General features: G+C 33.8%; 1 protein-coding gene across 1 annotated transcript in view; it reads left to right on the top strand.

Moving 5' to 3' along the window:
- PEX13 (peroxisomal biogenesis factor 13) overlaps positions 1–9293 on the top strand; it is a 33066-nt gene extending 23773 nt beyond the window's left edge. Inside the window, exons 3-4 of the mRNA XM_043917932.1 lie at positions 4190–4315; positions 6715–9293. Of these exons, the coding sequence (XP_043773867.1) occupies positions 4190–4315; positions 6715–7013 (425 nt within the window). The 3' untranslated portion in view covers positions 7014–9293. The remainder of the gene's footprint in view (positions 1–4189; positions 4316–6714) is intronic.
- Positions 9294–12835: the final 3542 nt, after the last annotated feature.

The following is a 12835-nucleotide window of genomic DNA, read 5'->3' as shown; positions in this document are numbered from 1 at the left end:
TAATTCTTACAACATCATGCACAGCATTGCCTTTTCTCTTTAAACAATAAAGTTTGCTATTCTTAAAAAATAATAATAATTCTTACAACAATCCTAAGAGGAATTATCTTCATTTTGCAAGTGATAGAACTGAAGTTCAAAGAAGTCACTTCCTCAGGGTCACATCTTTAATAAGCCAGAACCAAAAACAAAATGAGGCATCTTTGACTGTTAAGCTCCTACTCTGTCAACTGGTACAGAATATTATCTCAGTTTAGAATTGAAGCTGACATTTTTTGATTATTCGAATCTAGAAAGAAGTAGCATCTAAGTTAGATTTTGGAAAGACAGGTAATGTTCCATCAGTTGTGTAGGAAAAACACAAGACTGAAGCAGATGGAATAGCTTGAACAAAAGTATATAGGCAGGAACTATAAGAGTTGTTCATCAACTGTCCTGTAATATTGGATAAAGGATACTGTGAAGTAAGGCTGAGAAATTATATTGGAACCTAGTAACGGAAGATCTTCATTTCCATGGAGAGGAGTCAAAAGATGAAGCCTCCTGTAAGAGAGTAGGAGAGGATACGATCCAAGACAGGTGGAAGGGAGAGGTGATTTTTTAATCTGAGGCCAGAGAGGGAGCATGTGTTCATTAGTAAAGTTTTATTAGAACACAGCCACATTCATTCATGTGCATTTTATTATGGCTGCTTATGTACTGAAAGACCAGAGTTGAGTAGTTTATGACAGAGACCCTATCTTTGTTGGCACTCTTGTTGCCTTGCACTTGTTCTACACACTGCATATCTCAGTATTATAACTTGACAATGTATTGAGTGCAGCATGTGTTGTTATACTGCAGTACATATTTTTTATTATGAGTGCAGACATGCCTCATGAGAAAAGAACAGTGAAGTATACTTTGAATGTCACACTTTGAAGGCGCACTATTGTCTGGATTATTCTAGTATTGAATTAGGTGGCAAAGCGTTGCATTTGTTATGCAGTGACAACATAGCTATGTTAAAGTGATACAATATACATCACCATTCCCAGGCTATTCCCAACTGAAAGTCAACAGTCAGAAAAATGAGAAAATTGAAAATGAAATATCCCATCAGAGCAGAATTCCCTCACCTGAAAACAGGGTGGGGGAGAAGGAGCAAACAAAGAAAAAAATAAGCCTGCAACCAAAGTAAGATTCTGAGAGACTTCTTTGTCAGATCAGCAAGGAAATCTGTTTACTATTGGTTATTGCAATAGCCAAGGAAATATGTTCAGAAGAAGTAAACTTGTTTGAGACTATTAACATTTCAGGGAGAACAGTTTCTGAAAGAGTGTTTAAAACAACAGCAATAGTCATTTTAAAATTAGGCAAATGGATTTACTTGGCTTGAATGGATTTACTTGGCTCATGAGGACCCAGTAGATGTTGATACTGTTCAGTAGTTTATTGGAAGAGTCCTGTTGAATTTGAAGTGATTGAAGATGTTGCCTCTGTGAACAGACTGCTGGGAACAACTACAGATGAGTATTTTCAAAGCAGCTGGAAAACACGCTAATCCAGCCCAACTTGAAGTTACATCTACAGAGATGTGTTGTAACTAATGGTAAAAATTTGTGTGTAACAGAAGACTGGGCAGGACAAAATTTACAGAATTTTGAAAATATAGTTTTTAAAGCCTATAGTTATTCATAATATTCTTTATCAGCAGGTATATTGCATAAAATATTTGAATTTATCATATGTTATTGAACTAGTAATGTCAAAGATAAACTTCAGTCACTCTTGTGGACATAACTGTTGTCAGTTCTGTGAATTTTTATCAGGAGAAGAAGCTGAAGATCCTGACTTGCCCTACCATACAGCAGTGAGATGACTGAGCAGTCAGTGGTTAAGTTTTATTACTGTTTTGGGAGGATCAAGGCCAAGATTGAAATTTTTCTGAAAAACAAGAATCACCATGAGCCACTGTTAGAAAACACTAAGTGGCTTTGGAAATCAGTCTTTGCTGCAGACTTGGTAATCTTAATGAGTTCAACCTAAAACTGTAAGGCAAAATAGCATTGGAGTAAAGGAGGAACCAGAGATCAAATTGCCAATATCCGCTGGATCATCGAAAAAGCAAGAGAGTTCCAGAAAAACATCTATTTCTGCTTTATTGACTATGCCAAAGCCTTCGACTGTGTGGATCACAATAAACTGTGGAAAATTCTGAAAGAGATGGGAATACCAGACCACCTGACCCACCTCTTGAGAAACCTGTATGCAGGTGAGGAAGCAACAGTTAGAACTGGACATGGAACAACAGACTGGTTCCAAATAGGAAAAGGAGTACGTCAAGGCTGTGTATTGTCACCCTGCTTATTTAACTTATATGCAGAGTACATCATGAGAAACGCTGGGATGGAAGAAGCACAAGCTGGAATCAAGATTGCTAGGAGAAATATCAATGACCTCAGATATGCAGATGACACCACCCTTACGGCGGAAAGTGAAGAGGAACTAAAAAGCCTCTTGATGATAGTGAAAGAGGAGAGTGAAAAAGTTGGCTTAAAGCTTAACATTCAGAAAACTAAGATCATGGCATCTGGTCTCATCACCTCGTGGGAAATAGATGGGGAGACAGTGGAAACAGTGTCAGACTTTATTTTTGGGGGCTCCAAAATCACTGCAGATGGTGACTGCAGCCATGAAATTAAAAGACGCTTACTCCTTGGAAGGAAAGTTATGACCAACCTAGATAGCATATTAAAAAGCAGAGACATTACCTTGCCAACAGAGGTCCGTCTGGTCAAGGCTATGGTTTTTCCAGTGGTAATGGATGGACGTGAGAGTTGGACTGTGAAGAAAGCTGAGCACCGAAAAATTGATGCTTTTGAACTGTGGTGTTGGAGAAGACTCTTGAGAGTCCCTTGGACTGCAAGGAGATCCAACCAGTCCATCCTGAAGGAGATCAGTCCTGGGTGTTCATTGGAAGGACTGATGCTGACTCCAGTACTTTGGCCACCTCATGCGAAGAGTTGACTCACTGGAAAAGACCCTGATCCTGGGAGGGATTGGGGGCAGGAGAAGAAGGGGATGACAGAGGATGAGATGCCTGGATGGCATCACTGACTTGATGGGCATGAATTTGAGTAAACTCCGGGAGTTGGTGATGGACAGGGAGGCCTGGTGTGCTGCGATTCATGGAGTCGCAAGGAGTCGGACACGACTGAGCTACTGAACTGAACTGAAAGTTACTTTGACAACAACTAATATTGTTTGAATCACAAGTAATGTCACACTGCTTTTATACCTCATAGGTTGTCAAAAGCTAATGAAACAAGATTTCCATTCCCACATAAATTTGCAGCAGTTATACTTTTCTAGGTCATTCTACAATTCAGAAGTGTTTTTGGACCTCCATGCAAGTGTGGGGGAAATGTCCGTATTTCAGAACCCATTTAACTGCCATTAAAGAGCTTCCATTTAATCTTCATTTGAAAGTGATTAGTTTCTAATGAAATGACATGTTCAAAGGTTAATATCAAGAGAATTTAACAATTCTATGCTATTCACCCTCTTAGGATGAATATGCTCATTAAAATCACATGTTCAGTGGATTGGTATTAGAATTTGGCAATACATGTCTTTGCGAAAAAACATTTTCCAAATGAGATACCTTAAATCTCATTACAAATTAGTGTCAACGGATGTATATTTGCAGTTGATAACAGATAGAAAATATTCTTTGAACCCCAAATTAAGTGAAATATTATCCTACTCCAAAAAGATTCCATTCTTTACAATAGACCTATATTACAAAAAAAGAACTCAATTGTTATTATATTTTAAATTTTTCATAAAATTTATGGAAAAATTTTTTCTGTCATTGTATAAGAAACTACATGACACATTCAGTTTTGCCTCATGGCCTGCAAAGCTTAAAATATTTCCTGTCAAAATTATTTTACTCTATAAAAAAAAACTGCCGACCCCTGGCTCAAAATAAGGAAGCTGGAATTTGGAGCTTAAAGAAAAGGAAAAAGTTTATAAAAGATATTGTAATAAACATGTTGTTGATCTTACATAGTGTTAATTGTGGAAATTACTTTGCGGGATAGCTTTTCTTTTGGCAAATAAGTTTATATAGTTTGCAAAACATTGCCACTGGAATATCTTTTTTTTTTAAGTTCTATTAACCTAATCTTAATTTGGTTTATAGACAATACCAACTGGGCAAGTGGTGAGGACGACCATGTAGTTGCTAGAGCAGAATATGATTTTGTTGCTGTATCTGAAGAAGAAATTTCTTTCCGTGCTGGTGATATGCTGAACTTAGCTCTCAAAGGTAAGAAAACATGAATAAATGGGAATTATCTGTGCACTTTTAGAATTTGTAAATGTATTGAAAACTGCATTAAAGGATAGTGGGGGACAAAAAGGATCTTGGTCACTGTTAGTTAAGTCAGGGGTAGTTACTAGAATTTCTTTTTGTCCGTGTAAACCTTTCAAACCTGGGGGAGTGGGAGAGAAATGTTCCAGCAAAGTTGTTCCAATATTTCACTGAGATAAGGGAAGATTTTGTTAATATGATCTCTTCTAAACTTAAAACATTTGAATTCCAAGTTAATTACCAACCCAAAAACATGAGGTGAGCACTAAATGTAATGAGTCTAATAAGCCAAAGTAATTGCCTGGCATCATCTAAAACATCCCTGTTAGTCTTTTGTTGCTGAAACTAGTATTACTTTTTTACTTGAATCATGTTTACCGTAGAGACTTCAACATGAATATTTAGGAATTACTGTCATGAAGTATTAAAGAACCTCAGCAAGAAATTTATAGACATTCAGGTTAATTTTCAGACCATGTTGCTAATAGTTTTTAATAGCTTCAAACAAAATGGCCTTTTCCTCCACTTTTCCCCAGTAATGACGATCAGAATTTTTGTAGATTTACCAAAAAAAAAAAAAAAAGGATTTTTTGTTTGTGTGTATTTATAGAGATTCAGTTTTGCTATGAAAAGTCACATTTTGTTGGTAAAGATACTAGTAACAATAATAAGAATGGTCACTTATAGACTGCTTCGTAGGTACTAGGGAAAATTCCCTGGCTGTCCAGTGGTTAGGACTCAGTGCTCTCAACTGCCTAGAGCCTAGGTCCAACACCTGGTTGAGGAACTAAGATTCTGCTAACTGCAGAACGGTCAAAAAAAGAAAAAAATATAATGTGCTAGACACTGTACATATTTCATTTAAACCTTATAATAATGCTGGGATGTAAGTACTGTTATTATTCTATTCCTGGCTTACATATGAGAAAACTGAAACTCAGAATGAGTGAGTTGTCCAGTGTTACCTAAGATGTAATGGAGATGGGACTATGAACCTAGGTTTATCTGACTTCAGAACCTGTATTTTAATCACTTTGGCTGCTTTCCATGTGCTTTATTAATGGAAACTGCCATTTTATTGGTGTTAGTCACTCTTTACACAAGGGAGAAATATCTTCAGTGTTCAATCCTTAGTTTAATTGGGTAACTAGTTGAAAATCTTGGATCAAATTAGCTAAATCTCTGTCTCATCTCTTCACACACAAAACCTAGGCTTCTGAGAAAAAAATTTTAAATAATGTAAAGAAAAATTATGTAAGAAAAATAATGTAAGAAAAATTCTGGCTGTTAGATATTATATTCATGTTTTTCGTCCAGTCAAAATAGTGATTTACTTAGATTTCAAAAGAATTCTTTCTTTTTAAGATTTATTGTTATAGGGAAGTACAGATAATTAGTTTTAATAAATTAAATAAAAAGTAAAGAAGATCAAATGTGGATTCTTTTAAATTATAATATTCCAGAAAAATTTTATATCTCAGATTATTCTTCAACTAATAGTGCCTTTTAACACTTTGCTTCTTTACTTTCTTCATTGCTAACATGTTAGGGCATTTAGAACAAAATCAGTCACAGACATGGTTAATTTAACTTTTTTTCCTTTTTATTATAGAGAAACATGAAAATGTCATATTGTGCCGGAATTACAGTTTTGAACTAAAACTTAACAATTAAACAGCTTTTTAAAGATGTAAATAAAAATAGCACAACACTGTAAAGCAACTATACTTCAATAAATTTTTTTTTATATAGGTGGGATTATTTAAATAATTTTTTCTACTTTAAGCTTAGAGTATTAACTTTTTGTTACATGGCTGTAGGTAACTGAGGTCTTCAATTTTTGCCCACCTTGGATTAAAATTAACATTCATTGTCCTTCAGGATTGTGAATCACAATCACATAGAATGGATTTTTTTTAATTTCAGCCAAAAATATATAAAGAAAGCTGGCTTACATAAATGAACCTATCTATTTTCTGTACTCATTCTAACTTATCAAGAAGTAGTGAGATACTCATTCCTTAAATTTCAATTTAAAATATGAAAGACACTGATGTTAATTTTCAGCTTTTGAGAGAACTGAATTTATTTTTCTCTATGAATGCACCAACTGACATAAACTTTATGTTTTTCAAGGCTGAAAAAAATGTTCATAAATACAAAATTTAAAATGTTATAAGAAGGGATCCTAGAATTGAGCCTACTCATCTTGATTTTAAATATTCATGTGCACTATTTATTTATGAGTATACTATAATATGTAAGTATAACAAAGATTTTAACATTTTACTATCAATATTCTGTTGGACCCTCAAAGTATGTTATAATTACAAGGCTGTCTTTTCTTCCATCAGAGCAACAACCCAGAGTGCGTGGTTGGCTTCTGGCCAGTCTTGATGGTCAAACAACAGGACTTATACCTGCTAATTATGTCAAAATTCTTGGTAAAAGAAGAGGTAGAAAAACAGTGGAATCCAGTAAAATTTCCAAGCAGCAACAGTCTTTTACCAATACAACACTAATTAAAGGAGCCACAGCTGCTGATTCTTTGGATGAACAGGAAGCTGCCTTTGAATCTGTTTTTGTTGAAACTAATAAGGTTCCAGTTGCATCTGATTCCACTGGGAAAAATGGAGATAAACAAGATCTTTGATAACTTTCATATTTGCCTGAAGTTGAACTATAGAGTACTTTTTAAAAATTTCTTCTTACAAAGAAATTAATCTACAATCCAATGAAAACATTTGTTAATGACTATTTAAGATGTTTTGCTGCTAGAAATTACTCAAGTTGTACACTAGTATGTTGGTCTAGTGACCTGGTTACGTTTTATGAGTTATTGGACCATGAGGATATTTGTTTAGCTTAGGTTATAAGATTATGGAGACTATCATTTTCATCTTATTTGGAACCCTGTGTTTCTCTTGAAAGAGTAAGATTGATGAACTGTAGAATACACACTTTGCTACAGTAGGGATCACTAATACATTTTAAAATTCTAGTTTAATTGACTTGGAATCCTCAGAAATTGAGTGACAGTGTATGAGAACAGGCTAATTTTTCTACAACTTTAATTAAACTGAATAGTAAAAATTTTCTGATGTGTATTACATCCAGTATTGGGTTTGCTTTAGGCAGTAGTAAAATATTTTCACCCAACAATTAATGCTATTATGTTTTATTGTATTTTTGAAAATTTTATCTTAGAAAGGTTGCTAAAAGCATTGTAAAGGAAATGGTTCTGGGGTGATAGTTAGCCCGAATAGTTTTCTTTGCTAGTAAAAAGGCTATAATTTATCTTTCTTACAGATTGCTTCCTTTTCTTCAGAGGGTCATATGACTTTTTATATGTATGACTAGTTTTCATCCTGGGTGAATCAGAACTCTTAATCTGTAAGATTTACTTTGTTTTTCTCCAGCCTAGACTCAAGTTCTTTAAGTTTGCAACTCGATTCTAGCAGTAATGATTTTAAATCTTTTCACAGATTCTCTGCTTCTACCTATTAAAATTATTTTTTTAATTCCATATTCAGACTGTTCTGTAAACATTGAGAGTGTATTACATTGGGTACATATTTCTTTTAGGTTCAGTTTTTACTACTGAGACTATAAATAAAATGCTGAATTGCCATTTAGAGTATGATAATATTATTTGACTTGTTTAGGAATGATTTTAGGTACAGTTAAATTTCAGTACACTGAATATTTCCCCACAAAATTGGAAAATTCATATACTTGCTATTATCATACTACAAAAACAATATCAGTTATACAGAGTATGAAAATACATTACAGATATTGTTGAAAACTTAAAATTATTTGATGAAGACTTTGATCTTTTTCTTCTTATAGAGTTTATGTTCAACAACTAAGTAATTCTGAAATAGTTCAAACTAAAACATTAGGAACCAAGTATATGTGTAATCAACATAGAATTTTACTAAAGACTTCTTGGGAACCTCTCTTTTGTGATAATACAGTAAGTAATGTATCATTTAAAATACAATGTTGACCCCATGCAGAAAAAAGTAACAAAATAGTAAAATTGTTATCTAGACATATTTTTCTAACACCTAGTTCTTCAAACCTTCAAGTTGAGGAGATTAAGTTACTTATATACTATTTTCCATTTGTATTCAACACTTAGAGGTTCTGCTTTGCTTTGTTAATTAGAAAGTCATTTATGGAAATTTTGTTCTTGAAACAAATTTTTTATAAAACAAATTATTAAATTTGATGTTGAGACATCTAAATTGAATGCAAGTAGAGGTGAAATTTTGAGTTGGTGCTATTTAGATTAGAAAAGGGGTCTTTATGATTGCTATTAAAGATGTATAGGGAGAAGAGTATAGCACAAAATAAATGACAAAAACAATTTGACTTTTCTTATGGTATTTTTGTTTTGGTTTTTTTTTTTGGTTAAGAATGCTAAATTGCAGCATACATTTTATGTATATTATTTGTGTCTAAAAATTCTTTTTCTAATAAGAATCTAGAAAAGGAATTTAGGAATAAGCAGAAAAATTTTATAACCTTTCTTATCATGACAGTTTTAGGTTTCAATATTGTTATTTTTAGAAATTTATTTAAGGACTGCTGCTTTGTAGAAATTACAAACTGAAAAAAACATTTTAAATTAAATACAGTAATCACAAGTTACAACAATAAAACAGGTTTCATTTAAATTTTTTTCTGATTGTAATTTATCAGTATAGAAAGGAAAAAGGTAAGCTTTATACATTTTCATGTGTTAACATTTTATTTAGGTATTTGATTTAGTCTATCAGTGTGTCATATATTTACTTGAATACTGATGTCCTTTATCTGTGCTTTCTTTAATAGATAAAAGAACAAATATTAAATGCTGTTAACATTTTATTTTTAATAGATTGTGAAGTTATTTTATTGGACAAATAAAAATATATTAAACTTGATTGACATTTTTTGAAGACAAACTGTTAACTGTTTTTACAGGATTGCAATTAATGTAAGTCTGTTTTTCTTCACATCATTGTATATATTGGCTACTGCAGATCCATGTGTCTTTTCTATTTACTTGTGATTAAAGAAAATATTGAATTTACACTTATGTAAAAATTACCTTGAAGATGAGTTAACTCATTATTGACTGGGGAATTTTTGAAGGAACTAACGCCCATGGCTAGCAGTTTTTATTTCGGCCACCCAAAAGTTAATTCTGTTATTTCATTAGCACTCTTTGGGTTATTACACTCAGTAGTTACACCTGACATACCTGTAAGTCTCCAGCCCAGTGAGTTTCATTTTCACTTTCCGTATCAGAATCCATCACTAAGGTTTTTTCGTCTTTTATTTTTTGTTGTTGTTTTTTTTTTCATCTGAAGCAGAACTGTATTCTGAAGAACTATCATCTTCTGAGACACTATATGTCCCTTACACAATCAGAGAAAGTACCTGCGTAAAATTCACTGAAAAATGCTTCTTCCTCAAAATTTCATGATGCATCATTTTTGAAAATTTTATTAAATAAACTTGCATTTAAAATATACACAAGGTTGGAACAAAAACCCAACAGAGCAAAATGGGAATGATAATGACAATCATAAGTTGTATAATGAGCCCTTGATCAATTTTAAGCTCTAACAACTTTGCACAGTGATGCTGAGCTGATTATATCACTCTCTAAAAATGTATTGATACATCTCCAGTCAATAATGTTTTAAAATAAGACCTCAGATCTAGGTTTTGGGAGACCTAGATTCTAGTCTGGACAACTACTTACTGTGAGATATACTTATTGTAAGATGATTTTTCAGTTTCCTCATTGATAACATTGGCGATAGCTGCTATAATCTACCTCACATAAGAGTGCTTTTTTAAAACTATAAATCAAAAGAGTTTATGGCAGCTATATATTTTGTAGTTTCTTCCATGCTTATTTAAACTTCTCACATCCTGTTAAAATGGCACAAGGTATTTATATCAATCTCAAGTTTCATATTCACACATAATTAAAAATTGAAATTAGTTCACTAGTACTTATAACTTTGCCCAAAATGTAATTTTAAATTATTTTGCTGAATACCTGAACAGCCTAGAAAAATATTTATTCAACACAAAGTGGAATATTTATTCAACACAAAGAAATTTTGTTTTTTAAGCATTGCCTTGAAGTGTCCTTTGAAATTGTATGTTGTTTTTATGTAGGTTATCTCATTTGGGAGAAGGAACTGTTTATTTTAGGTTAAGACAGCTAAGTCTTTAATCTTCTGGGGTACTTACTATATTATGCCCTATGAATAGAGAAGTAATGTTTTAAGTATTCTAACCTAACGGTGTTTCTGTCCTCATATAAATCGTCTTGTTTTGTAAGAATTTCATGTGCTCAGAATTGACTCAGTTATTGATTATACTCTTTATTAATGACACCAGTATCAATCGTCTAGAAAATCTGTAGTTTTGTTCTGCTTCATTTTACCCTAATAGTTTTCTTCATCTGCTGCCTGCAATTCCATATTCTCCACTCTCTTCTGTATTTAATGTTTATCCTTCCAAGCCATCTTCTAAATTTTTCACATATTTCTTTAAAAAACTGTATGATAACATTTATTTTGTATAGCTTTTCAATTTTATATAAGTGATATGGTATAAAACTCATTTCTAACTTTCATAAACATTAGGATTTTAGGAACTATTCATCTTACTGTGTATAACATGCTTCTGACACACATTATTCTGTTATAGTCACATACTATAGCTTATCTTTTCCTCTAGTCATAGATACTCAGGTTATTTCCAGCTGTTCACACTTCTACAAACTTGTACATTTCTTCTTATGACTCTGCCTGTAATTTCTTTGGTATATATGTCCTAGAGTAGAATGGCTGGTGTTTTGAGTATATACATATTTAATTTCAGTTAGTAATGATGGATTGTTCTCATGAATAGTTGTACAGTTTGCACTTACACCAGCAAGACAAGAATATCATTTCCTCTACATCTTCAGCAGCATTTGATATTTTCTGATTTCTTATAATCTGCTCTGTGTGAAATTGTATGTTGTCTTAATCTGCATTATCTGATTACTAATAAGCCCACACATATACTTTTTTTTTAATGACTGCACTGGGTCTTCATTGCTGTGTGCAGACTTTCTCTGGTTGTGGCAATTGGGGGCTACTCTCTAGTTGTGATGCACCGGCTTCTCATTGTGCTGGTTTCTCATGTTGTGAAGCATCGGGTCTAGGCACGCAAGCTTCAGTAGTTGTGGCATGTGGACTCGGTAGTTGTGGCTCACAGGCTCTAGAGCACAGGCTCAATAGTTGTGGTGCGTGGGCCCAGCTGTACCATGGCATGTGGGATCTTCCTGGACCAGGGATCAAACACGTGTCTCCTGTGTTGACAAGTGGATTCTTTACCACTAAGCCACGAGGGAAGCCCTGAGCATATACTTTTTAGTCATTCTGGTTTTCTTTTCTATGGATTGCCTATACTTATAGAGAGTGGATGGCCTGTACTTATAATATGCCCATTTTTCTATTGATTTTTCTCTTTCTTGTTGATTATAGTGCAAGAGATTCTTTATATATTCTAGGTAATGTTTCCTTGTTAGTTGCAGATGTTAGAAATAACTTGGGCTTATCATTTATTAATTCTTGTCTTTGGTGTCATTGATGGAATAGAAATTTTGCTTCCAGTTGTTATATTCTTTAGGTCTTGTTCTATCAGTGTTATAGTTTTATATTTACATTTAATTTAACTGGGGTTTAGTTTTGGTTATAATCAGTCAGTCAGTCCATTGTCCATTCAGTCAGTTCATTCAGTCACTCAGTTGTTTCCAACTCTTTGTGAGCCCATGGACTGCAGCATGCCAGGGTTGTCCATCACCAACTCCCAGAGCTTGCTCAAAACTCATGTCCATCAAGTCGGTGATGCCAGCCAATCATCACATCCTCTGTCATCCCCATCTCCTCTTGCCTTCAATCTTTCCCAGCATCAGGGTCTTTTTCAATGAGTTGGCTCCTTACATCAGGTGGCCAAAGTACTGGAGCTTCAGCAACAGTCCTTCCAATGAATATTCAGGACTGATTTCCTTCAGGATTGATTAGTTTGATCTCCTTGCAGTCCAAGGGACTTTCAAGAGTCTTCTCCAACACCACAGTTCAAAAGCATCAATTCTTTGGCGCTCAGCTTTCTTTACAGTCCAACTCTCACATCCGTACTTGACTGCTTGAAAAACCACAGCTTTTACTAGATGGACATTTGTTGGCAAAGTAATGTCTCTGCTTTTTAATATGCTGTCTAGGTTGGTTATAGCTTTTCTGCCAAGGAGCAAGCGTCTTTTAGTTTCATGGCTGCAGTCACCATCTGCAGTGATTTTGGAGCCGAAAAAACTAAAGTGTCACTATTTTCATTGTTTCCTCATCTATTTGCCATGAAGTTATGGACCGGATGCCATGATCTTAAGTTTTCTCAATGTTGAGTTTTAAGCCAGCT

Source organism: Cervus elaphus, chromosome 11 (genome assembly GCF_910594005.1).
Source record: "Cervus elaphus chromosome 11, mCerEla1.1, whole genome shotgun sequence".
NCBI classification, from domain to species: domain Eukaryota; kingdom Metazoa; phylum Chordata; class Mammalia; order Artiodactyla; family Cervidae; genus Cervus; species Cervus elaphus.
Note: the sequence above shows the minus strand (reverse complement) of the source record. Positions and strands in the feature narration are given on the sequence as shown.